Source organism: Phyllobates terribilis, unplaced genomic scaffold (assembly GCF_046119375.1).
Source record: "Phyllobates terribilis strain yellow unplaced genomic scaffold, ASM4611937v1 Scaffold_1__5_contigs__length_1240528914, whole genome shotgun sequence".
In the NCBI taxonomy this organism is placed as follows: Eukaryota; Metazoa; Chordata; class Amphibia; order Anura; family Dendrobatidae; genus Phyllobates; species Phyllobates terribilis.
Genome location: NW_027362761.1, coordinates 343,450,861 through 343,477,826, shown reverse-complemented (window position 1 = coordinate 343,477,826; position 26,966 = coordinate 343,450,861). Strand labels below are relative to the sequence as shown.

General features: G+C 42.4%; 1 protein-coding gene across 4 annotated transcripts in view; it reads left to right on the top strand.

Moving 5' to 3' along the window:
- GLT1D1 (glycosyltransferase 1 domain containing 1) overlaps window positions 1-26,966 on the top strand; it is a 205,030-nt gene that overhangs the window by 45,447 nt on the left and 132,617 nt on the right. For all 4 annotated transcript variants that reach the window (XM_073676140.1, XM_073676138.1, XM_073676141.1 and 1 more), the window contains exons 7-8: window positions 10,853-10,948; window positions 17,689-17,738. In XM_073676140.1, coding sequence (XP_073532241.1) covers window positions 10,853-10,948; window positions 17,689-17,738 — 146 coding nt within the window. The remainder of the gene's footprint in view (window positions 1-10,852; window positions 10,949-17,688; window positions 17,739-26,966) is intronic.

Genomic DNA, 26,966 nt, shown 5'->3' with positions numbered 1-26,966 from the left:
CAGAACGGATCTTCTTATTTGAATCAAGGCCGTCTTATTTTTCTAGAGAGCCAGTAATGTAATATTGGATTTTTTCTGAAGAAACCTATGCTTTGTTTCCTAGCCCAATCAATGTTTTCTGTCTTTTGATAAAGGTCTCTCTTAATTTAGCTGCATCACATAATTCTTTACAAGTCTTCCTCATTCTTATAATTTTCCCAGTATAAAAATTTGTAACTAACAAACGCTATTCATCTGGAAGCTCTGGCCTCGTGCCTCCTAATAAACAGTGAAATGTTTTCCAATCGATGATCCATGTGCCATCCAAGGCACTTCTGCTGATTTTAAGTTCCCACTGTACCAGTAATTTGGCAGCTTGGAGACCGATTAGACAGGATCTTCTAGCTGTGCTGACAATCAAAGTGGGCGCTTAAAGCTACCAATGGTTTTATGTCCTTTTTTCGTGTCAGATCTAAGACCTCTGAACAAAAAAAATCTTGTGTAAGGGCAAACTGGTTATTTTTTTTTTTTTTTAATGATTTTGAGAAGGACTATAATATTGCAAAGATTTTGGGGAGCTAGATTGTTGATTTAAATGTGGATTTTACCCCTTTTAAATTAAGTGGTAAAATGCATAGTGAAAATCCACAGCAGAAATTGATGCAATGCGGTATTGAAAATCCATTCCTCATTGTATATACAGTCATGGCTGAAACTGTTGGCACCCTTGAAATTGTTCCAGAAAATTAAGTATTTCTCCCAGAAAATTATTGCAATTACACATGTTTTGTTATACACGTCTCTTTTCTTTTATGTGTATTGGAACAACGCAAAAAAACTGTGAAAAAAGGCAAATTGGGCATAATTTCACACACATGCTCAAAAATGGGCCAAACAAAATTGTTGGCACCTTTCCAAAATTATGAGTAAACAACTTTGTTTCAAGCATGTGATGCTCGTTCAAACTCACCTGTGGCAAGTAACAGGTGTGGACAATACGAAAATCACACTTGAAACCAGATAAAAGGGGAGAAGTTGATTCAATCTTTGCATTGTGTATCTGTGTGTGTCACAGTAAGCATGTAGAACAGAAAGAGTCTGTTTGTGAAAAGAAGAAGGGAAAAATAATACCGTATTTTTCGGACTATAAGACGCACCGGTCCATAAGATGCACCCCAAATTTTAGGGTGGAAAATAAGAAAAAAATTATTTTTTATGAGATGGGGGTCCGTCTTATAGTCTGAATAGGTATCTTACCTGGGGGGGGGCGGTGGAGCTGGGGTCACAGGAGGCAGGGTCCTTCAGGAAGCCGGCGGAAGTGGAGGCATGCTGGTATCTGGTGGCTGGGGGCCTGGCGCTGGAGGCTTGGTGGCCTGGTACCTGGGGTGCTGGTGGCCTTGGGGGCCGGGGTGCTGGGGGCCTGGTACCTGGGGTGCTGGGGGCCTGGGTGCTGGTGACCTGGTACCTGGGGTGCTGGTGGTCTGGTGCCCTGGTCGCCTCGAAGCTGGGGGCCTGGTGCCGGTGTATTGCTGTGGTGGTGGAGCGGGATCGCAGGGCGGCGGCAGAAGAAGAGGTGAGGCGGGCCTGTATCTGGCTGGGGGCCGGGCCTGGCCGGGTACCGGGGTCGGGGTATTGCTGTGAGCGGAGTGGCAGAGCAGAGTGAGCGGCTTCCGGTGGCCGCGGCCATCTTTCTGAAGCTGTGCTCTACAGGAAAATGGCCGCCGACTCGGCAGAGCTCATGCGCCGGCTCCGGCGGCCATTTTCCTGTAGAGCACAGCTCCAGGAACATGGCCGCGGTCACCGGAAGCCGCTCACTCTGCCGCTCCACTCACAGCAATACACCGGTCCCGGTACCCGGCCCCCAGCCAGATACCTGCCCGCTTCACCTCTTCTTCTGCCACCGCCCTGCGATTCCGCTCCACCACCACTGGTAAGTTGCTTTCGGACCATAAGACGCACCCCCCTTATGGTCCGAAAAATACTGTAAACATAGAAAGCATCTTGTGGACAGATGAAACCAGGATTTTTGGTAATTCACATCATTCTACTGTTTACCGAAAACTAAATGAGCCTTACAAAGAAAAGAACACAGTACCTACAGTCAAATACGGTGGAGTTCAAAGATGTTTCGGGGTTGCGTCTGGTACTGGGTGCCTTGACACTGCAAGGCATCATGAAATCTGAAAATTACCAAAGGATTTTAGGTCGCAATGTAGTGCTCATTGTCAGAAAGCTGGTTTTGTGTCCTAGGTCATGGGTCTTCAAGCAAGATAATGACACTAAAAATACTTCAGGAATCAACCAGAAATGGATGGAAACAAAGCGATGGAGAGTTTTGAAAAGGCCAGCAATGAGCAGTTTGCAAAAGAAGAGTGATCCAAAATTCCAGTTGAGAGGTGTAAGAAGCTTGTTCATTGTTATAGGAAGTGATTGATTGCAGTTATTTATTCCAAAGGGTATGCAACCAAATATTAAGTTGAGGATGCCAACAATTTTGTCTGACCCAGTTTCGTGTGAAACTATGTCCAAATTGCAATTTTTCTAAATAAACCCCCCAAATAAAATTGCAGAATTGTTCTTTTTTTTTTTTTTTTTTTTTTCCAGCACTTGGAATTTTTGTCCTGTTTTCCGTGCATCATCACATGATAAATTGGATAGTGTCATTCAAAAGTACAACTCGTCCTGCAAAAAAACAAGCCATCACAAGGCTATGTCGACTGAAAAATAAAAAAAGTTGTGGCTCTTGGAAGAAGGGGGGGGGGGGGGGCAATAACTAAAATGGAAAAACGCCCAGTCAGTAAGGGGTTAATGGTTTGCTCCATCTGCATGGAGGTGCCTGTGCAACTTTTTAGCTTTGTCCATCATGCTTGCCAGCTCTCACGTCACCCAGTGCTCGTATCTCAGTGTACCTGCCCTGTTAATCCTAGTCTGCTGTGGCCACCTGTGTTACAGCTATATCTTCCAGCTCACCTGCCTGCTTGTATATCAGCCGTGTCCGCCAGCATCTGCCTGCCCGTATTTCATCCTGGTCTGCCTGCCCGTATTTCAGCCGTGCCCGCCAACACCTGCTTGCCTGTATACTAGCCGTGTCCGCCAGTGTCAGCCTGTCAATGCATCAGCTGTCCCAGTCATCATCCTGGTTGTGTCTGCCTGTATTTGCCCCGTCTACCCGTTCCTGGCTGTTCCAGCTTCATGTCCCTTGGGGGTCAGCTGCCATACATCCGAGGTCAGTCCTGGTGTAGCACCTCGTCTCTCCACTCCCCCCAGACTCTCCTTGGATCGTGGCACGGTCAGTTGCCGTGCATCCGGACTCAGTCTTGGTATGGCTCTTAGTCATGCCCCTCCAGGCTCTCTTTGGGTCTTGGCACAGTGGTTCCACCACCCAGTCCGTTACAGTTTTCATAGGCCATGGAATCCGCTGGCTCCCAGAACCTCTCTATCTCAGACCTGTATCAAGAAGTCTCCCGCAAGAAAGACCAGCAGGATAAAATCCTCTCCTACCTACGGACAGTGAGCACCCGCCTAGATTCTCTGATAACTCCCGCCGCATCCGCTCCTACCCAAGCTGAGGCAACCTTGGACATGATCCATCAGCCTTCCGGCTATGTTCCCGGGGCCGGGCCCTGTCTGTCTGCTCCTCCACGTTATGGCGGTGACCTTGCTCTGTCAGGGGTTTATCAATCAGTGCACGCTGCACTTCGAACTCATCAGTTCTTTTCAGATTGGGCCAAAGTGGCCTTCATCATGTCCCATCTCACTGGCGAAGCTCTGCTATGGCTCAATCTCCTATGGGAGAGAGGGGATCCTATTGTGTCGAACCTTCAGTTCTTTCTAGAAGCCTTCCGTAAAGTCTTCGATGAGACCGGCTGTGCTTCCTCAGCAGCATCTTCTCTCCTCAGACTGCACCAGCGAAACCTCACATTGGGGCCAGTACACTGTACTTTTCTGCACCCTGTCGTTTGAACTCAACTGGTATAATAAGGCTCAGTTTGCCATCTTCTGGGAGGGCTTTTCAGGGCGAATCAAGGACGAGCTGGCCGGCCATGATACACCCACCTCACTGGATGACCTGATATTTCTGGCAACTCGGATTGACATCAGGTTTTAGGAGCGTTCCAAAGAGGTGACCCGCGAGAAAAGACCTGTACACCTGGCTCCTACCTTTCGAAGGCCGATCATGCAGCAAGCCACACCTCCGGCTCCTTCTCCAGAGTCCATGCAGGTCGACCAGGTGAAGATGACCAAGCAACGTCAGGAGGCCCATCGTGTTGAGGGAAGGTGCTTCTATTGTGGTAGTCCTGAGCATGTATCTTCTCCTGCCCAGGGAGACCGGGATAGTCCGGAACCTAGGATCTGTTGGAGTGGTCTCCCTGGGCAAGAATTGCTCCTCTCCATCGCTAACTCTGTCAGTATCTGTGTCCTGTTGCAACATCCATTTTGTCGAGTGGGACTACCTGGACTCTGGTTCCACAGGTAATCTCATTCAACAAGCCATTGTGGAGCGCTATCAAATCTCGATCCAACGTCCTCTTTCCGAGACCACCCTTTTCGTGACCGAACCTGTGGAACTTTGATTAGGAATGCTACACTCGGAGAAGATTCCTCTCTATGTGCTGTCTGGTCTATTTCAACTTATGCATCTAGGTCTGCCATGGCTGTGAAAACATGAGCATGTCTTGGATTGGAATTCTGGAGAAGTACTTCTTTGGGGACAGGAGTGCCACGAGAGATGTTTAATTCCCATTCGTCCTGCTCAACCTCTGACTTCTGCATCAAATTTACCTGGGTTGCCTGCTTCATATTGGTTGTATGCCAATGTCTTTATTAAAAAGGAGACTGAGACACTACCACCTCATAGGCCGTATGACTGCCCCATTGACCTTCTACCAGGCGTTTCCCCCTCCCTCAATACCGAATATACCCCCTGTCGCAGGCTGAGACCTCGAGCCATGTCTGAGTATATTGAAGAGAATCTTGCCAGGGGATTTATCCAGAAGTCTTCCTCCCTCACTTCGACTATATATCAATTATAGGGGTCTCAACCAAATTACGACCAAGAATAAATATCATCTGCCTCTCATTTCCGAGTTGTTAGATTGTCTTAAAGATTCCAGAGTCTTCACGAAGCTTAACCTTAGGGGGGCATAAAACCTGATCCGAATACGCCAAGGAGATGAATGGAAGACTGCCTTTAATACCTGAGATGGCCATTATGAGTATCGGATAATGCCTTTTGGACTCTGTAATGCCCCTGCAATCTTTCAAGAACTGATGAACGAAATCTTCCGGGACCTTCTCTACACGTCTGTCGTAGTCTACTTAGCCGATATCTTTGTGTTCTCTCCCGATCTGCCTTCACAATGAAGGAATGTTCGCCAGGTCCTGCAGAGATTAAGGGAAAACTCTGTACACCAAATATCAAAAGTGTGTCTTCGAGCAGACCTCTCTTCCATGTTTTTGGGTACATAATCTCTGAGACCGGCCTGAAAATAGATCCCAAGAAGGTATCTGCCATCTTGAACTGGCCCCGTCCAAAATGTCTGAAAGCTATCCAGCGGTTTCTCGGATTCTCGAATTACTGCCACCAGTTTATTCTGCATTTCTTCTCTCGGATTGCTCCTATTTCTGCCCTGACCTGCAAGTGGGCCAATCCTAAGATATGGACTCCAGAGGCAGGTAACGCCTTTGTATCTTTTAAAAAAAAGCCTTCTCCTCAGCTCCTGTGCTGCATCATCCGGATAATAACAATCATTTCTTTCTGGAGGTGGATGCTTATTCCTTGGGGGCCGAAGCCGTTCTTACCCAGAAATCTTCTTCCGGTCGCATGGTGACCCGCGACTTCTTTTCCAAAATCTTCTCAGCCCCAGAACGCAACTACTCAATAGGCGATTGAAAACTGTTGGTGATAAAGCTGGCTCTGGAGGAGTGGCTATTGCTTTAAGGAGCATTGCATCCTGTGGTTATGTACACTGACCACAAGAATCTAGGCCGTCTGCAGTCCGCACAGCGGCTTAATCAACAAAAAGCCATGTGGTCTCTGTTCTTCGCCCGCTTCAACTGCACTCTCCATTTCAGGCCGGCTGATGAGAACGTCAAGGCGGATGCACTCTCTAGATCTTTCCGGTCCTCCGAACAAGAGGAGGAGCCCCAACACATCATTGAGCCCTCCAGAATTCTTACAGTCTCTTCATTGAATTTGTCTCTGCTCCCTTCCGGAAAGACTTGCGTTGCTGAACCAGATAGAAAGCGGGTTCTTTTGTGAGGTCACTCATCTAAGTTAGCTGGCCATGTCTGACAGAAGAAAACTGCTCTCCCTATTTCCTGACATTATTGGTGGCTGACTCTGCACAAGGATATTGCAGATTTTATCTCTACCTGTCCCTCTTGTGCCTAGAACAAAACTCGGATAGAGCTTCCGGCTGGTCGGCTACTTCCTTTGCCCTTACCATCTGCCCCCGGGCAGTATATTGCAATGGATTTCATCACTTATCTTCCAGTATCGGCCGGATGTACCGTCATCTGGGTGGTTGTGGATCGCTTCTCCAAGATGACCCATTTCACTCCACTGTCCGGTCTCCCGTCCACTCTAGTGCTTACAGAGAAGTTTATTCTACATATTTTCGACCTCCATGGTCTACCACTCCATATTGTCTCAGATAGAGGCGTCCAGTTTACTTCTTGCTTCTGGAGGGCCACCTGCAAATTACTAAATGTCACTCTGAATTTCTCTTTGGCCTAACATCCTCAATCCAGTGGCCAGGAAGAGCGGGTCAATCAGATCCTGACCAACTTCCTGCGGCACTTCGTCAATGCCCACCACAGTGACTGGGCCAAACTCCTACCATGGGCCAAATTCTCATACAACAACCATGTGAGTTAATCCTCTGCCAAATCTCCATTTTTTGTGGTCTATGGTCAACATCCCAATATTCCGTTTCCTGTTTCTACTACCTCCCGATATTCCTGCTGCTGAATCCCTCGTCAAGGGTATTTCTAGGATCTGGGAGGACACCAAGTACACATTATTGAAGTCCTCTGAACAGATGAAAAAAAGACACGCAGACCAGAGACGTCTGGATCTGCCTCTGTTTCATCCCGGGGACAAGGTCTGGCTGTCCTCAAAGTTTGTCCGTCTCAAGGTATCCTCCTATAAACTGGGCCCCCACTTCACTGATCCATTCGAAGTTCTAAAACAGATTACTCCAATAGTCTACAAGCTCAGACTCCTGGCCTCTTTACATATCCCCAATTCTTTTCGTGTGTCTCTCCTCAAGCCTGTCGTCCTCAGTCCTTTTTTCAAAGTTCCCGGTAACACTCCTGCTCCAATCAGCACTGAAGACGTTTTCAATGTAAAGAACATTCTGGCCACCAAGAGGGTAAGAGGAAATATCTTTTTTCTTGTGGATTGGAAAGGGTTTTGTCCTGAGGAGAGATCCTGGGAGCCCAGGGAAAACATCCATGCCCTTGTCCTCCTGGAGAAATTTCTTGTGGGCTTGAAAAAGAGGGGGCATAAAGGAGGGGGGGGGGGCACTGAGGTGCCGGCGTCCCTGCAAGCTGCCTCCCTCCCCTGGCAGGGACCCCGTCTAACTTAGTGCCGTGGCCACCATCTCACACTTCATTCTCCTTCCCTGTCTCCTGCTGTCCGGGGTACGTGCACGGCGTGCAGATTCCCGGTCACTGTGCTTGGGGTGTGCGCACGTGCTTACCTTCTTAAAGGGGCTGTGTGCGCTCTTTCCTAAAGTGCAACTCCACCTGCATGGAGGTGCCTTTGCAACTTGTTGATTTTGTCCTGCATGTTTGCTAGTTGTCAGGCACCCCAGTGCTCATATGACTTTCCAGTTTATCCTCACCTGCTGTGGCTGCCTGTGTTAATTATATCTTCCAGCTCACCTGCCTGCCTGTTTATCAGCCATGTTCCCCTGCTCCTGCCTGCCCGTATTTCAGCTGTGCCCACCAGCACCTGCTTGCCTGTATACCAGCCGTGTCCGTCAGTATCAGCCTGTCAGTGATTCAGCCATGTCAGTCACCATCCCTGTCATGTCTACCTGTACTTGCCAAGTATACCCATTCCTGGCCATTCCAGATTCCTGTCCCTTGGGGATCTGCTGCCATACATCCGAGATCAGTCCTGGTGTAGCACCAGGTCTCGGCTCCCCACCACCCCCGGACTCTCTTAGGATTGTGGCACCGTCAGTTTCTGTGCATCCAGGGTCAGTCTTTGTGTGGCCCTTTGTCTCAACCCTCCAGTCTCCTCGGTTCTTGGCACAGTGTTTCCACCACCCAGTCTGTTACAGCGGCCTGGCATTGTTATGTTAAAATATGGCTACTTGAACATTTGTTCCCTCATGAAGGACACTTCATGGCGCTGCCCATGTTGTCTTCAGACTAATTTCTGACTATAAATACGTCCAAGACAAAAGCGGGACTCGTCACTGAAGAGGATAGACCTCCATTCCAGCCCCCATTGCCATCTTGCTCTTCAGCATGATAGCCTTTGTGAGCGGTGGCATGAGGTCAATGGCTGTAGCTGTGGTTGTAGACCAATGTCATGGATACACCTTCTGATGGTTTGTGTAGACACTATTTGACACTTCAGGCTTGGTATTTGACGTCTAATTTAATTTGCAGTATAGAATGGATCAGTACTCCACATTCTTATCTTATGAGACCACATGGGCAATGAAGAGGCCTTCACGAGTGAATGTCACGCCAGTCCTCCCTGGATTATGGTGTGGGTAGCATACTGTAAGGTAGCTGGAATCCTCTCTTCTTTATTCCAGGTACACTAACATCTCAGTGTTATATTGAATTAGTCATGGAACCTGTCATAGAAAATGGGTGTCATAGAAAATATTAAAAATCTCTGAAATCACTCACATCCTCCCTACCTTTTTTTCCTGACACCTAGAGTGCAGCACCACACAATAGCTGACACTCTTAGATGTAGGATTGGATTGTATCCTAGACTAATACAAGTAGGGAATTGAATTGTGAACCAGCTCAATTAACATGCAAGAGCTGACAGTCTAGTCTCTTAGATGTGAATTGCACAATTTAACATATGGGCCAGATGACTGAAAGAAGATGCCTTTTGTGAGAAAGACAAAGCTTTAGAATGGACAGGTAGTTAGACAAAAGGTCTTTTCATGCAACAAGAGAGACCTGTCTTTACACATAGCTAGCAAAGTGGAGGAAGCCTTTTCAAACCCCAGGAAATCCATTGTCCACTGGAGACGCATGTGGATTCAAGTAACACTGTGGGCTTCTGCAGGGAAAATGTTACAATAAGCCAGTTCAGACAATTATGTCTCTGAAAGAAAATATAGAATATTGGAATTTGCATAAATCCGATATTACTGAGATATTCATTTTCAGCATCGGGGCTAACGGGAAGAAAATGCATAATTTTTCATATCTTTGGCACCTGGTAATGAGCCACAAAGCAATAGTGGACAGATAACTAACAGCCATGTCATGTTTGGTCACGAAGTAAAGATAAAATCCCGATGGAAAATATGGCGTCAATCTTGAACTTTTGCAATCATCTGGTGAGGAGCTATCGCATAAATTGGGGATTTCATAAAATTATGAAGGGCTGAGGCAAGCCCACAACCTAGCCCATGTGAGGTCATCGCAGGGGAGTGTGTGGGTGGAACTCGGGGGCTGACCAAAGATCAAACCGAATTTATGATCTGGGTACATGTAGAGAGGTGCATATCATGTAAGAAGGAATCCCGTTCACTGAACGTCCAATCAAAGTTCTCTCCTTTAGCTAAACTGAATTGTCTCTGCGAGTGGTGTAGTAAGTTCTCCCCTTTTATTTTTCTGTAACTGTATATGCTGTATTGTTTTGTCCCTTTTGTTAAACCTTTTGTATATTTTTCATATTTTTCATTTCACTGCCTCTCTTTGGATTAAATATAAAATGTAATAGTTCTGTTCTTTTTGTTCTGTAACCGCGCCTCAAAGCCATACGCTACCTATCAGGCCTCCAATCGACATGTATAAAAGATTGGTGGTAGTGGCCAGTAGTCTGGGGTTATCGTGGAGTTAGCGGTGATCGTACAGGGTTACATACTTATATTCCATGTCTTGGAATCCAGAGATGTATATTTTATATGCTCACTGTTTAGTTTTCTGATAACCAGCCTGTTAGTGTGAACAGCCCGCTGCCTCCTCCATTGATCGTCGGCTAATCGTGTAATTGTCCGGACGATAGGGGGCAGCATAGAGCTGTTCGACACAAAGATCAAAGCGGGTGGTGACTCCCGGCCTGTGATACATGGTGATTAAATCCATGACAGATCCAATAGTATGGCCATGCCTCCAATGTGTCCCAGGAGACATTTTTCAAAACTACGCTACTATGAACAAGACTGTATGGCCTAAACGTGCTACTGTGTTCTTATTTCTCATCGAGCACATTTGAGAAGTCATTGGTCGACAATGAAAAAGTTGCTGTCAGTAGCGGATCTTGATGATTGTGCCCAGGTGCCTTCAGCGTGGCAGAGCATTCATCAGACATTAATAACCTCATGAATAGGATGCCAATGCATGTAAGTGCATGTATTACTGCATTTGGGCAGTCATACTGAATAAATTGAGATGTTTTGAAAATTTTGTTTCCACCTTTTCATCTTTTGCATATCATTATCATGTCTATTGATCTTGTGATCTCCATAATTCCATGACTGTTCATTCTTATTGTTGCAATTTCAGTGTTGAAGAGTGTAGAAATGTCAACTATCTAGATCTTAACTTGTTTTCCAGGCTCAAGCTAAAAATTTATCCTGGCAGCTTAAATGACCATTTCATTTTAGTTATTGAATTAGTTATCATTGCTGATTGATTCGGTCTGTGTTCTGATTTGTAGGTATGATGCATAGCCCGGAAAACACACAAATTTTCTTATTAATTTGTGGCCTCCGAAGAGTTAAAGACCCCCTGTACTTGGTTGAGGCTTTTTCAGGTAAGTGTTTTTTTTGCTTTTCTTTTTTTTTCCATTATTTTCATGATAAACAGCACGCTTGGTATTGCAGAGCCTGAAGCTGTAATAGCAGGCAGTGACTCGGCATGCGTTCTCAGCTACAGTACAATTGAATCCCATAACTATTGTACAATGTTCAGTAGCTTGGGATTCAATTATACTTTAATTTACAGTGGATATAATAAGCCTACACACTACTTTTGAAATGCCATTTTTTTTTCATGTAAAAAAATCATACCAGGAAGATTAATTTCAGAAATGTTTCCACCTTTAGTGTCACCCATGGTCTGTAGAAATCCATTGAGAAACAAACTGAAATCATTTTCAGGAAAAAAAAAAAAATTAAAATATTATGATTGCGTAAGTGTGTACATCCTCTTATAATTGGTGATGGCGGGTTCAGAATTAACCAATTACATTTAATTTCATGTTAAATAGTAGTTAGTACACAGCTCCATCATTTTAAAGTTATTCTGATAAACCTTTATATAAAGTTTAGCTCTTCTAGTGTTAAGGGAGCAATAACCCTTCACGGTTGACCAAGTGAGTGTCAAATTATTATGTTGATTGCGCAATCCACAGAAAACCAAACTGAGGCAATGCCAGTTCTGTATGGGAGGATTCAAAGAATCTCTGATCCCGTTTATTTTGCTTAGCATTTTATATTGTTTTGAGTATATCAAATAGCCAATCAACTCTACAGCCATACTACAATACTATAGGCTAACTGATGTTAGTACAATTATTACGGAAAACACATATATGGTCATATTATCATTGTTAGTTTGAAGCACTATGGAAATTTTCCAAGGTCGAACCTGGCCTAAACAAGTTAGATAACCGAGTGTCTGACAAAATGTTCTCTTGAGAAAAGGTTAGTGTGAGATAAGTTCTATGGGAAGAGAAAGAAAGAATGTATGCTATGCAAGGAGTGATAATAACATGATTTTAGAGTGAGCAGACAAAATGGAGTTGCTCTAGCATGAGTATCAATATGTCCTCTACACTAGTAGGATTTTCCTGATATTTCCTCAGTTGCATTTTACATAAAAAGCCATTGTCCAAAAACAGCTTACAACACCGCAAATGGTTCTCACTGTTTGAAAGTTGTCAGTCAGAAGAATGGTACAAAAAATGATTCCAAGGCATTAGATATATCATGAAACACTGTGAAGATGGTCATCAAGAAGTGGCTTAAGGTTGGCAATACGGTGACATTATTTTGAACTTGGCGTCCCTCAAAAATTGCTAAAAAGACAAGAAAAAAATTGGTGTGGGAGGCTGCCAAGAAGCCTAAAGCGACATTTAAAGGAACTGCTGGAATTTCTGTCAAGTACTGGTTCTGTACTGCTGGTGACAACAATCTCCTGAATTCTTCATATGCCTGGCCTGTGGGATATGTTGGCAAAGAAACACAGTCTAGCCCAGCTATGTTTTGCCGAAACCTACTTAGTGTGCAAAAGCATGTAGGAAAAATATGTTATGGTCTGATTGAGACATAAGTTGAACTTTTTGGCCATAATTCCAAAAGGTATATTTGGTGCAAAGCCAACATTGCTCATCACCAAAAGAACACCATATCCACAGTGAACTATGGCTTAGGCAGCATTATGCTTTTGGGGCTGTTTTTTGGCAGTTGGAACTGATGCTGTAGTCAAGGTGGAGGGAATTATGAACAGTTCCACATATCAGTCAATTTTGTAACCAAACTTTCAGTTCTCTGCTAAAAAGCAGAAGTTGAAGAGGAATTTAACGTCTCAGCATGATAACGACGCTAAGCATGCCTCCAAATTGTCAAAAGGATAGCTTCACCAGAGGAAGATCAAAATTTTGGAATGGGCCAACCGGAGCCCAGACCAGGATCCAATTTGAAAATCTGTGGGCGACCTGAAGAGGGCTGCGCATAGGAGATGCCCTCATAATTGGACTGATTTGGAGCTCTACTTCAAGGAAAAGTGGGCAAAGATTGCCAATTCAAGGTGTGCCATGTTGATAGACTCCTACCCGAAAAGACTGAATGCTGTCATAAATTCAAAGGGTATTTGAACAAAGTATAAGTTTAAGGGTGTGCATACTTATGTTGCTACTTTTGTTAGTTCTTTATTTTTATTTTTCAACCCAAAATTACATCCATTTATTTTTCAGCTGAATTTTACAGATTACGGGTGCCATAAAAAGTGTACAAAGTATATTTATTTGTTTTTATTTTGCTTGATTATATAGCAGCTTTAATTCCTCAGCGCTTTACAGACATTTTGATCACTGTCCTCATTGGGGTTCACAATCTAAATTCCGTTTCAGTGTGTCTTTGGCGTGTGGGAGGAACCTGGAGTACCTGGAGGAAAACCACACAAACATTGTTTTCATTTCGACAAAAACCTGGCATTTTAACAGGGGTGTCTTGACTTTTTATATCCACTGTATCTACTCAATTTACAAAATATTCAATGTTTGTATTGAACTCCGGTGTGGTACTGAGTGACATTACCACTGCTCCTGTTAGATGCGTGGACCACCCCTTTAACATTTTCTAATATTGACGATCTATCCTTAGAATAGGTCATGAGCATCAGATTGGTGGGGGTTCGTCACACTAGAAGTGAATAGCAGTTTAAGTGCTGTTTTGAGGAGTGAACATTTATACAATGAATGGAGCAGTGCTGTTCCGCTCAGTTCATTGTTTGCATGCGGGCCGCCATTGGAGCTAATAGCAGGCAGGGGGGAGGTGGCAATGCCGGACTTTCACTAATCAGATATTGATGACTGATCCTGAGGATAGATCATCAATATCATATGACCAGAAAACCCCCCCCAAAGTAACATAATGTATTGTGCTATGCAATGTTTGAATTTAGCTGGTGTGAGTCATGGCAGACCATCTTGTGGCAAGCATTGCGCCACAATATTTTTTTTCCGCGGGCAGTAGGAATGTGGCTGGGTCATCAGTTGGACCACTTGTTATTTTGAAGCTTGGCTTCCTATTTGTGAAAGATGTGAGCAGCCTTTAGGCTATAAGTTTCTCATCCTGAGTACAAAGACTGGATATATAAATTGATGCACACTATAAAGCTTTCTATAGCTAATGTAAACCATAGTATAATTGTAAAGGGCTGGGCTACAGGGATCTGTTTATTAGCAGTGTTTTCTTGTGATTCGTATACATCACTAATGCACAGCTGAGCCCTCCCCGAGAAAGTACGGTACAACTCGATAATGAAATGTTTTTATAGGTGGAGGTCTAGTCTAGTCTTTTTTTCATGGGTTAACAGGCAAGCTGAGATCTTCTGTCTGAAGCATAATGCCTATTTTCTATGTGTTAAGAAATGTGTTAAGAAATCAGGGACTAAATCATTAATGGCCTATTCTTAGAGTTCTAAGAACAAAAGGGCCGTTTCATTTTTTACCAAGACGTATCGACTTGTCTGTAGATGGAGCTCAGCGCCATTCCCCCTGCTGACCGGCACAATTTCTGGTGTGAAGGATGGGCCATAGGTCTGGTTTCTGCACATGGCCAAATTACTGGTCTGTACAAAACTGTTTGTAGCTGTAGTACAGCCGTCATCGATGTGCGGAGGTTTTCTTCTTTACCTTTTATTTTTGTATCTTTCTGTGCTCCAATATTAGATGGATACATACAGGGCTTTTTTCTGTAGTATTTTAACTGAATCATGCCATGTTTCATTGAATGCCATATTACTCAGCTATTCTCCCCTTAAGGCTACTACCCCTTTATCAGTATTTGGTCAGTAATCGGTCAGTATTCGGTCAGGAGTGGGAGCCAAAACCAGGAGTGGGTGATAAATGCAGAATTGGTGACTTGTTCCTATTATACCTTTTCTCTGATTGTTCCTCACCTGGTTTTGACTCCCACTCCTGAGAAAAAATACTGACCGAATACTGACCAAATACTGATAGTGGGGCCGTGGCCTAAGTCTTTTGTTGTAACTGAAAGCAACCCCCCCTAACTTTTATCAACTGGATTAAAATGAATTAGACAAGTATAATAAAATAAAAGTGGTGATCACCTTGAGAGGTTCGCCTGCAGCGCTGATTTTCAACATGCCAGAAATGGCAATAAATGCTCACGCAGCCAATCACTGGCTTCAGCGGAGTCCCGCCTCAGCTAGTGATTGGCTGAATGGGCACTTTCAGTCATTTCCAGTGTGTCGAGGTGGGATCATCTGGGACCCAGTAAGTGTCAGAACAGGGGATCGTTGAGGGCATGTATACTGTTTATGCCTTTTCCAATCTCTATTTCCAAAAGGCGTAAAGAACATATTCAATACTTCTGTATAGTGTTGAAAACGGTGAGCTGCAGAAAACTATAAATGTCAGCCTATTGTGTGTGCTCCAGAGGGTAATGTGAACATTAAAATATTTTGACATAGATATTTATAAGAAATGCTTAGAATAGAAACCTAGTCTAAAAGGTATGTCATTTTCTGATCATACGTTGGCTTTAGGCTAAGTATATCCACAATAGCACTGCAGGCTCGTTCTGTATCCTGACTGCTAGAAATAACAGAAGGATCACGTAGGTGTTCTAATGATAAATGAATGGTTGCCAATACCTGTGTTTTTCTTTCTTTTTTTCTTTTAATACACAGTGACTGCTCTTCTGACAGACTGGTGTGAGGATACTCATTCAGATTTAATGCAATGATTGTAATCGAACCTGCTTGCTGACTTTCCAATAATCATGAACGTCTGCATTTCCAGTCTCAGACTCCAAAATGTGCACTGCTCCTGTATAATAGTACATGTAATCCACGTGTCCACTAACCATAATCTATTGATTGAATGTGCAAGCACAGTTTCCAGAGGTTCTCCACTTAAGAACTGTATTCACAAACGCAGTTGCAGTAAAATATTTCAATTCCCATTTACATTGAGTTCAAAATGTACAAACTTTCTGTCTGCAGTAAACCCACCAAACAATAATAATTCAAATAGCCCAGCAATTAACGGGAATCTGTCAGCAGGTTTTGCAATGTAATCTGAGAGCATCATGATGTAGGAGCTGAGACCCTGATTCCACCTATGTGTCACTTGCTGATCTGCATGCTGTGATTTTAATACAGTCCCTGTTTTCTGCTGCAGATCTAGCTGTGCTCAGAATGCCGAGCCCTGTATAATCCCGCATACACCACTGATTGGCAGCTTTCTGTGTACACTCTATATTGACAGAAAGCTGCTAATTAGTGATGGGTTACACAGAGTCTATGACTAGGGGGCACGAGATAACTAATCCTGTAGTTATAAACTCCTGCTGATGAAACACTGATTCTTTTAAGCAAAAAGATTCAGTAAAGATTCAGTATAATCTGCATCTTAATAATTTAAATCTCTGCTCTGTCTGGGATTTTCAGTCCCGTAGGCGGGCCTACCAGTGACTCTATATGCACACTTATACAAAGAAAGCTGTCAATCACTGATAGGACCGCCCACTGGACAGAAAATCCCAGAAAGAGCTGAGGATTAAATGATAAAACACAGGTTATACTGAATCTTTACTCACAAAACTATATATCCACCTACTCGGCTCCCCCTGCTCTATATTATGGTGCCCGCAGATTGGATAGCCTTTTCATGGTGACAGGTTCCTTTAAAGGTAGCATTTTGTGCCGCATTTGGAGAAAGCACTTTTTATATTAGTTGTGTTGAACTATTTTTACATTTGTTCTTGGTTTTTTTTTTTGTTTTTTTTTTCAATCAGCAAAAAGTTTGTGAATTTTTTCTAATAAACCTAACATACAAGGGAGATTGAATTTTGATTGGAACTGTATGGTAGTAAGAGGAGTAGAAAGCTGTCCAACCGCCAAATCTCCTGCCCGGTGCTGAAGACTTTAGTATTTTTAGGCCATATTCACACACAGCTTTTTGCAGCATATTTATCAGACACTTTTCTAAAGTTTGTAGCATCCCAAAATGCCGCTCTTGGTGTGGTGTTTTCTAATATATTCCTATAGACTTTGCTAAAGGGCTGTTACAAATCGAAAAAAGAACCCCCAACAAAAATGACAGCTCTTGTTTGTGAAAAACCTTTTACTATTTTATGTAACAGGTGTAAAGTGTTTGTTTGACACAGGCTTAAGACCGACAGTCATGCTGCCTGACAATTCAATTGAGAAGGTTTACACATTAGATTGAGGTTGGCCATCATCTGTCAACTCAATCTGGCCATGTCTAACATGGCTTGAAGCGTGGTGAATAACCCTGCAACAAAATTTCAACAAATTACTGGCCAAAAAAAGTCTAACATCACCCATCACTTAACCAGTTGTCTGCCATTTCAGCCGATTGGAACGGTCAATGTCGTTCCCAGACTTTCATCTAATGGCTGTTTTTGGTGCGTAGAATCCCGGTGTCTGACATACGCTGGCAGCAGAGATGGGGCAGAACACCAAGGCAGCAGTCGCACCATGCCATTCTTCATCATGAACCGTGATCAGGGTTTTCTAATGAATTATTTGGAAGGAGAACCTCTGACCGTGCAATAGCTTGTGATACATTGTATGATTCCATAGAATTTATGAAGTCTATCGTCTAAGAACAGGTAATATGTCTGACTTCAAAAATATTTGCTTAATCCTAGTAACACTGATAATCTTTAATCAATCACAACTCTCTGTAAACTGTATTAATTCTAAATCCTTCCATCCCGTCACACTTCCATTCGGCCATTATTTTCTGCCAATTTAACACAACCTACTTTTTCCTAGAGTGGCATGAAAGGGAACCAAGAGTTTGCTTGGCTATAATCGGGCCAATGGTAAGTATTCTTTTTGTTAATACGTAAGCATTTTTTCTACATTTAAAACCATGTTGCCTTTTATTTTAAAAAATTGGAAAAGAAAGACCTATTTTGCTTACAAATATTTCATTGAAATTGGATCCATCCAAAACACACCAATTTTACCTACCTTTGTTCTTTCACTGAAATGTAAAATTCAGTCTTTAAGAGTTAATTGGTCATTGAATGTGATGTAAGTAATTTCCTTAAAAAATTCACGTTTTACATCAGTATGTCATCTAATAGTTTTTTTTTTATTTTTTATACCTGACATTTTTTTTCTTTTTTTTAAAAATTTCAGAATTCAGACTTTTAAACTGGTTGTCTTGGTTAGAAAATTCCTTTTTAAATATTCCATTAGGGAACTCCGAGCTTACATGGTGTTGGAGACGCTCATCCAGCACCCTCTCCTATTAGTATGTCTGCATTAGGGCTCATTCACATTTCTGGTTTTCTCACGTACTAGAAAAACTGACCAATTATTTTGATCAGAGTGTGCTCCGAGTGTCATCAGTTTTTCTATTACGTGGAGAAAAAAAAGTGTTTCCACCTCCTCCTTTCTGACAGTCCGTGAAAATCGGACCTCACTCGGAGTGTGGTCAGATTTTTTTTTTCACAGACCCATAGACTTGCATTGATGATTTTGATCTGATACTTGGATCAAAATCGGATATGTCTCCGTGATTTTACACGGACGCTCTGTCTGCAATAAATAACAGACATGTGAATGGCCTCATAGACTATATCGCAGGTACGAGTGGTATCCGTGATAGCACTTGTACGAGAATATCGGACATCTGAATGACTCCTTTAAAAGAAATCTGTCAGCAGGTTTTTGCTATGTAACCCGAAGACAGCAGGGGATAGAGGCTGAAACACAGAATTCTGGGATGTGTCACTTGTCAAAGTGTGTGCTGTTATTCACTAACTGTGAAAGATTTATCACTAAGAGATTAACATTGCCAGACTACATTAGTACGGCAGCGCCCCCTTCCCCTGTGATAAGCGCCTCACTGTCTTTGGACTTTGTATATACACAGCCTGGTGTGGGCGGAGTTAGCTTTCTCAGCTCTGCTTCATTCTAAATCTAAAAGATCTGATTGTGTTAGAACGTCTGCACCCAGTAATCTAAGTGATACATCGTTGGATTCAGGGTCTCTTTGCCTACACTATGCTGCTCTCAGATGAGGTAGCTAAAACCTGCTGACAGAACAGACAGCCTATTGATTTCAGTGGGATTCGTGCACTGGCTTTTTGACTGAATATGAATTCTTGCTGCCGGGTGTTTTACGGATCACAGTTGATTACTCAGGATTCCAGCAATAAATAAACCATTATCAACTTAATGTCAGAGGGACCTTTCACAAATCTTTTAATAATTCTATATGAAAGATATATCCTTCATAGGCATTGTTAAATTAACGCATCCATCATGCAGGGTTGTCAGTAAGATTTTTTTTTTATTGTTTCTAAACAGCTTATCAAAAACTCGTGAACAGCCAACATTTTTTAGTGACCTATTGGAAAGCATAACAAATTTATTAAGATTTTAAGGGATATATGTCTCCAGCCCATAATTCTGATATGAAGACATCAGCTTAATTCCCTGTGAACTGTTAAATTATGTTTACAGATTATTATGACTGTAATTGTTTCTCCAACTTCATAAACAAATGTTGAGGAGTTTGAGATATATATATATATATATATATATATATATATATATATATATATATATATATATATATATATATATAATTTTTTTTTTTTTTTAACATTTTTTATGTACATTTTTAAGGAGATAGATCCTATTTCTACAGACTGTCTAGAATTTTCGGATGATGGGGCAGCCTGTCGTCGTGCTGATGGTGTTGGTACTAGCACTACACCTGTGCAGTCAACTGTAGGGCCCATTCTCATAGTTAGGTTCCTACTGAAACTGGTGCATCGGTGAGAACATTGATTCCAGCTGTTTAACCCCTTATATGTTGCGGCTGATAGTGACAGCAGCATCTAAGTTGTTAAAAGGAAGGAGGGTAATGCATTTTCATGAAAACCATGGGCATAACAGCTACCATGGCTGCCAGGGTGGTCAGTGTCCTGTTGGCAGGCATAAAACACTACAGTACAGAAGTATTGCAATGTATTATATGAGAGATCAAGTTCATTCAAGTCAAGCTGACTCATACAGTCTCCATTAAGAGAGAGAACCTGGCTTGTCTCTCTTCCAGCTATAGCTCACATTTTGTCTGGTCACTCACCAGCAACACACTCTGCTCAACATCCAGCAAACTGAGACACCTAGTGAACACAGGCCCTGGTTCTTAGTTAACGCTAGTCAAGTGCATCTAATCAAGACTTTCAGTGCTAGGTCCTGCAGATTCGGCTTTGCTACATACGTCCTGGACTGATGCTTTATTCTCAATTCTTGGGAAAAATCTGAATTTAGTGAAGACAGATGTGCACATTACTGAAATAGGAGATGACCATTAGTGCTTTTAAAATTCTGACAGTGAGGAGGATGGAAGATCTAGCATCAGACACAAACATTCTGCTGCAAGTTCTCTTGCAGCAACAGTTAGAGTTCTCTATAGAACTTTATGAGCACTAACTGTCATCGCCTATCTCAGTAATGGAAAAGTCTGTATTCACTAATGACAGACTTTACCCAGGAATTGAGAATTTTGCGAATAAATGATCAGTCCAGTAGGAGAAATAAGCAGATTTTCTGATAAGATTTATTACTAAGTTTCCCATTTTCACGTGTACTATTGATTAATGAAAAATTTTAAAACGGCTACTCTTTTGAGGATAGCTGGCAAAATTGTTTACATAGCATGCCACAAATATCCGTGTGGAATACTATACAATATTGGAACAACTTTCTGCTCATTTATGTATTCTCAGAAATGTTGTTGTTGTTTTTTTTTTCTTTGATCTGCAAGTTTACAAATGTAAATATAATTTCATGTTGGTTCATTTGCTCGTGCTAGTCTAATTTCACAGCATATGTTTTCATTATACAAAATAGGATATCCAATTTTCTGTTCTACATTTCGTTACACTCCGCTACACAAAAATATTTACAAGTGAAGTGACATAGGAGATGAATGTGAAATGCTAGAATGATTGCTCACAACACCTAACACTAGTGTTATATGCCTGCTGGCTGAATGAGTGTTCTAGCTCCTTGTATTGTTTGTTATTTATGTCCATGCAATAGGCAAAAGAGAGATGAAGCCATAATGACTCTGTCCTCAAGGTTGCAAGCTTCTTCACTGTGTAGACTGATCATTACAGAGTTCTTATCGCAGCTCATGCTTTAGCTGCTTCTTAGTAACAGACAGCCTTGGGATCTCTATAATGGCACCATTCAGGTAAAGAAATGTTTCGGGGCAGGTGACTCAAACAGTGTCGTCTTGGACAATATGACCTATTGACAAAAAAATATATACAGTTGTGCTCAAAAGTTTACATATCCCGGCAGAATTTTTCCTTTCTTGGCCTTGTTTCAGAGAATATGAATGATAACAAAAATACTTTTTTTCCACTCATGGTTATTGGTTGGGTGAAGCCATTTATTGTCAAACTACTGTGTTTTCTCTTTTTAAATCTGAATGACAACCAAAAACATCCAAATGACCCTGACCAAAAGTTCACATACCCTGGTGATTTTGGCCTGATAACATGCACAGAATTTGACACACATGGGTTTGAATGATTACTAAAGGTAACATCCTTACCTGTGACCTGTTTGCTTGTAATCCGTGTGTGTGCATAAAAGCTGATTGAGTTTCTGGGATCCAGACAGACTCTTGCATCCTTCATCCAGCCACTGACGTTTCTGGATTGTGAGTCATTCGGGGAAAGCAAAAGAATTGTCAACGGATCTACGGGAAAAGGTAGCTGAACTGTATAACACAGGAAAGGGATATAAAAACATATCCAAGGAATTGATAATGCCAGTCAGCAGCGTTCAAACTGTGATTAACAAATGGAAACCCAGGGGCTCTCTAAAAACCAAACCACGGTCAGGTAGACCAACAAAAATTTTGGCCACAACTGACAGGAAAATTGTTCGGGATGCAAAGAAAAACACACAAATAACATCAGCTGAAATTCAGGACTCTCTGAAAACTAGCAGTGTGGCTGTTTCAAGAGGCTTAATAAGGAGGCACTTGAAGAAAAATGGGCTGCATGGTTGAGTCGCCAGAAGAAAGCCATTACTGCACAAATGCCACAAAGTATCTCGCCTACAATACGCCAAACAGCACAGAGACAAGCCTCAAAACTTCTGGAACAAGGTAATTTGGAGTGATGGGACCAAAATTTAACTTTTTGGCCAAAACCATAAACATTACATTTGGAGAGAGGTCAACAAGGCCTATGATGAAAGGAACACCATTCCTACAGTAAAGCACGTAGGTGGCTTGCTGATGTTTTGGGGATGAGTGAGCTACAAAGGCACAGGAAACTTGGTAAAAGTTGAAGGAAGATGAATGCAGCACGTTATCAGCAAATACTGGAAGCAAATTTGCACTCATCAGCTCGGAAGCTGCACATAGGACGTACTTCCAACATGACAACGATCCAAAACACAAGGCCAAGTCAATCTGTCATTGGCTACAGCAGAACAAAGTGAAAGATCTGGAGTGGCCATCTCAGTCTCCTGACCTCAATATCATTGAGCCACTCTGGGGAGATCTCAAGTGTCCAGTTCATGCTAGACAGCTCAGGAATTTAGAGGAACTGGAGGCTTTTTGCCAAGAAGAATGGGCAGCTTTACCATCTGAGAAAATAAAGAACCTCATCCAGAACTTCCACAAAAGACTTCAAGCTGTCATTGATGTTAGAGGGGGCAATACACGGTATTCAGAACTGGGGTATGTGAACTTTTGATCAGGGTCATTTGGATGTTTTTGGTTGTCATTAAGATTTAAAAAGAGAAACCACAGTAGTTTGACAATAAATGGCTTCACCCAACCAATAATCACGAGTGGAGAAAAAGTTTTTTTTGATATCATTCATATTCTCTGAAACAAGGCCAAGAAAGGAAAAATTCTGCCGGAGTATGTAAACTTTTGAGCACAACTGTATATATACGCACACACCTAAATTAAGGATGCAGCTGGACTGGTCCTGTTTGGGAGATATGTGTCACCTAGGTGGTTAGCCTCAGTGATTTAAAACACGGAGAGCAGATTTCTGGGTCCGGGTTTTAAGAGCAGCTTGAAAGTTGGGTGGTACTGGTTGCCCTCATGTCTCCAATCTAGGCTGGGCTGCCCATGTAAAGCACCACTCCAGCGTTTTGTTTGTTTTTTTCATTGCACCACTAGAGTGGTGCATTAAATGTAAGTCCCCTGCCCCCCAGTCTGATACTCACCTTTGCCGCCTTCATTTGTTTCCAACGAAAAGTGACCTGCCCGCAGCTCCAGTGTTTCATGGAGCTGCGTGGAGGTCACTTTTCAATACAAGTCTATAAGATCCTCGTTCTGGCTCTCATAAACTTGTATTGAGAGCTCGTGACGTAGCTACTGACTTCCGGCCAGAAAGAAGCTACTCTCACAATATGGCGCAGGGGGACCAGAGCGGCATTAAAAAAATGGTGAAGCTGCCGGAAGGTGAGTATATGACCGGGAGCAGAAGCTTAGATTTAAAGTGCCACTCCAGCGATGAAAAAACCCAAAAACCGCTGGAGCGGTGCTTTAAAAGGCCTTGAGTTGCCTCAGTAGTGTCTGTGAGTGGAGGTTTAAAGACCTCTGGTGTTGTTTTGTCTCTGCCAGGGACTAAGTGTGAACGGGTGAGCCCCTGCTATCATATGGACTGTTTTTTTTTTTTCTTTTTGTTTGGTTTGCCTTTATGCCGAAGGAAAGGCTGTTAGTTTGCTTTATGCTGAAAGTATATGAAGTCGAAATTTCTTATGTACAGCACCATGGAATCAATGGCTCTATATAAATAAATAATATTAATAATAAACTTTCCTGTTAGCACTAAGAAGCTTCGTGCCTGTGTGAACCTGGCAAAGAGTGAAATCCCTACAATAATATATATATCTGTCAACAAGTCATAAGGTCCCAGCGGACAGTTTGCTGGTTAGTCAGTGTTCAATGTTTTGATCTTTTGACTTTCAGGCTCCATATCTCACCATCCACTACAGCTTTGAACGTGAGACTACCATCATTTTATAGACAATCATCTTGGCTATCTCATACATAAGTTTGACTTGCAACTATTTAGCATATGATTAGTTATGCAGAGTCTTTATCATGTCACCTCTCTTAAAAACAAGCCCTCATACAATTATGGCAGTACAAACATAAATTAAGGGAACACTTTAGAAATTCTAAGATGGTGGGAAAAAAAAAATCACCTATACTGTAGATTAAACTATCTATTAATTTAAACCAGCTACTAAAACCTTCTCTTTTGTTTATCTGACTTATTTTCTGATTATTGTTTTTATTCTGTTTTAAGGTATGATTATGTGGGAAGTCATTTTGCTTGAGCTGCTGCTAGCCACGTCCAAAATATGCTTTACTGCAGCTACATGGGTTTATTATTATTATTATTATTTATTATAGCTCCATTTACTCCATGGCGCTTTACATCTGAAGAAGGGTATACATACTAAAAAACAAGTACAATAATCTTAGACAATACAAGTCGCTGACTGGTACAGGAGGAGAGACGACCCTGCCCGTGAGGGCTGACAGTCTACAAGGGATGGGTGAGGATACAGTAGGTGAGGGTGGAGGTGGTTTTGCAGCCATATGGTGGTGCGGTGAGTGGTTACTGTAGGTTGTAAGCTTGTCGGAAGAGGTAGGTCTTCAGATTCCTTTTGAAGGTGTCCACGGTAGGCGAGAGTCTGATATATTGGGGTACAGCGTTTCAGAGTAGGGGGGATGCACGGGAGGAGGAGATAAGAGGGGAGTAGAGAACATGTAGACACTACCTCTTTATTCACTTCTGTGGTGAGTTTTCTAAGCATCTCTATGATTGGTATAAAGGTCATTGTGCAGGGAGGAGAGGAGGTGAGCTGTGACCATACCGTAGCGTTAATGGTGTGATTTTTGTTTTGCCCGTTAGGCCTCCTTCGCACGTGTATATAAAACACGTACGTGAAAAACCGGTATCAGTGTCATCAGTGTTTTTCCGGTATGGAGAAAAAGTATTGAATTACAAAGATTTTCCTATACTTTGTAATGTTTAACACATATAGCACACAGATGGCATACGGATGTCATTTGTGTGCTGTATGTGTTTTTCATGGATCCATATACTTGTATTGGCCCTTGTCATCCGTGCTGCCAGAAAAAATGGGCATGTCTCCTTGGTGTTTGCAAAAACATGGACATGTAAGCAGCCCCATAGGTTATAATGGGTATGTGTGGTGTCCGTGAAAAAAACAGATACCAAACATACTGGAAACACGGACCTGTGAAGGAGGCCTTATTATAACTCTGCCTTTGATCATGATGATAATGTAATGAGTGCTGAATAGTGATCTTTACAGGGCAGGACGCGTCAGACTTTTTTTTTTTTTTTTTTTAATTATATTGACATGAAAAAGTTTGGAAAAAAAATCTTAAATATATTTAACTTAACTTGTTTTAAACCAGGTCATTTTCTGATGACACATTCCCTTTTTAAAAGGCTTGTCCAGCCATAATTTTCTGAAAACAGTTTAGAATGTGATATTAAAAAAGTCATACCTTCCCGACTCTCTGGTTCTGATGGTTCTCTGTGCCTTGCTGATCTCTGTACTCTCTGCAGCTGTTCAAGAGTTGTTTAATGTGAATCTGTCACCAGGTTTTTCTACCTCATCTAAGAGCAGCATAATGTAGGGAAAGAGACCCTGATCTATCACTTAGATTACTCCGTGTAGCAGTTGTGATACAATCAGTTTTCTCTGCTGTAGATGTAGCAGAGCTCAGAAAGCTAACTCCGCCCACTCCACTGATTAACAGTTTACTGTCAATATATAATGTAGATAGAAAGTTGCTTAATCAGTGGTTGGACCAGGAGGCAAGCAGGAACCTTGTCTGGCAGGGATAATCTCCTGTTGATAGAATACTGTTTGTATCGAAACAGCAGCGCACAGCCTAGTAAGTGACACATCACCAAAATCAATGTATCAGCCTACCTTCAGATTACATAGCAAAAACTTGATGACAGATTCCCTTTAAGCACATGACCTCTGCAACCAGTCACTGGCTAGCACGTGGCTTGATGTCATGCAATCAGCTATAAGGAACCACAGAAACCTGATAGCACTTGGAAACTGGGAGACCAGAGCAGTGGGGGATTAAGGCAATTGACTTTTAATTTACAACCTTGAAAGCTGTTTTCAAAAAATGATTGCCGGACAGCCCCTTAAAGGCCTAAAGTTGGCCTATTTGGAGTGTTTCATTGACTTGTTCCTGTGATGTTGGATCACCACCTCTGCCGCTCATCTCATCCCTCCAAGTAAATTGTTAATTGGCAATGTTTAGCATACAGATTCTGCTCTCTTCAAGCATGCTCTCTTAGATTTTTCACAAGTGTTACCTTGTTAGGTCTCGTGACTCCCTTAGGCTAAGTTCCCACGATGCAGAAATGCTGCAGATTTTTGTCGCATCTCCCTGGCAGGAAAAACGCATGCAGATTTTACATGTGTTTTTCCTGCCAGGTAGAAGCGTTTGTCAAGCATTTTTGCATGCATTTCTGCACGCGGGTTATCAAGCGCTTTTCCAAGCAATTTTAGCATCACTTGGAAAAGTGCTTGACAACTTGGTCACAATATATAAATCCATGCAACCGGCATGGATTTATATAGTGTGACCAAGTTAATAGTTAAAAAAAAGAATAAAAATGGTAAAAAATATACATTATACTTTTCCGACGGTGCCCGGTCTTTTCTCCGGTGCGTCCAGTCTCTTGTACTGCTGGTGACGTCATTTAGTCAAGTGACAGGTCACGTGACAGCGGTCGCTTGACCTGTCACATGACTAAATGACGTCACCGCAGGTCCTTTTAGACCATCGCGAGCCGTACAAGAGACCGGACTTATCGCTGAGGATACCGGGGGACATCGAAATGTGAGTATAATGTTTATTTTTTATTTTAAATTCTTTTTTTAACAGGTTCTATGGTACCTGGGTCTGGAGGAGAGTCTCCTCTTCTCCAAACCCGGGTACCATCCGCACATAGAAACGCATATTATGCATG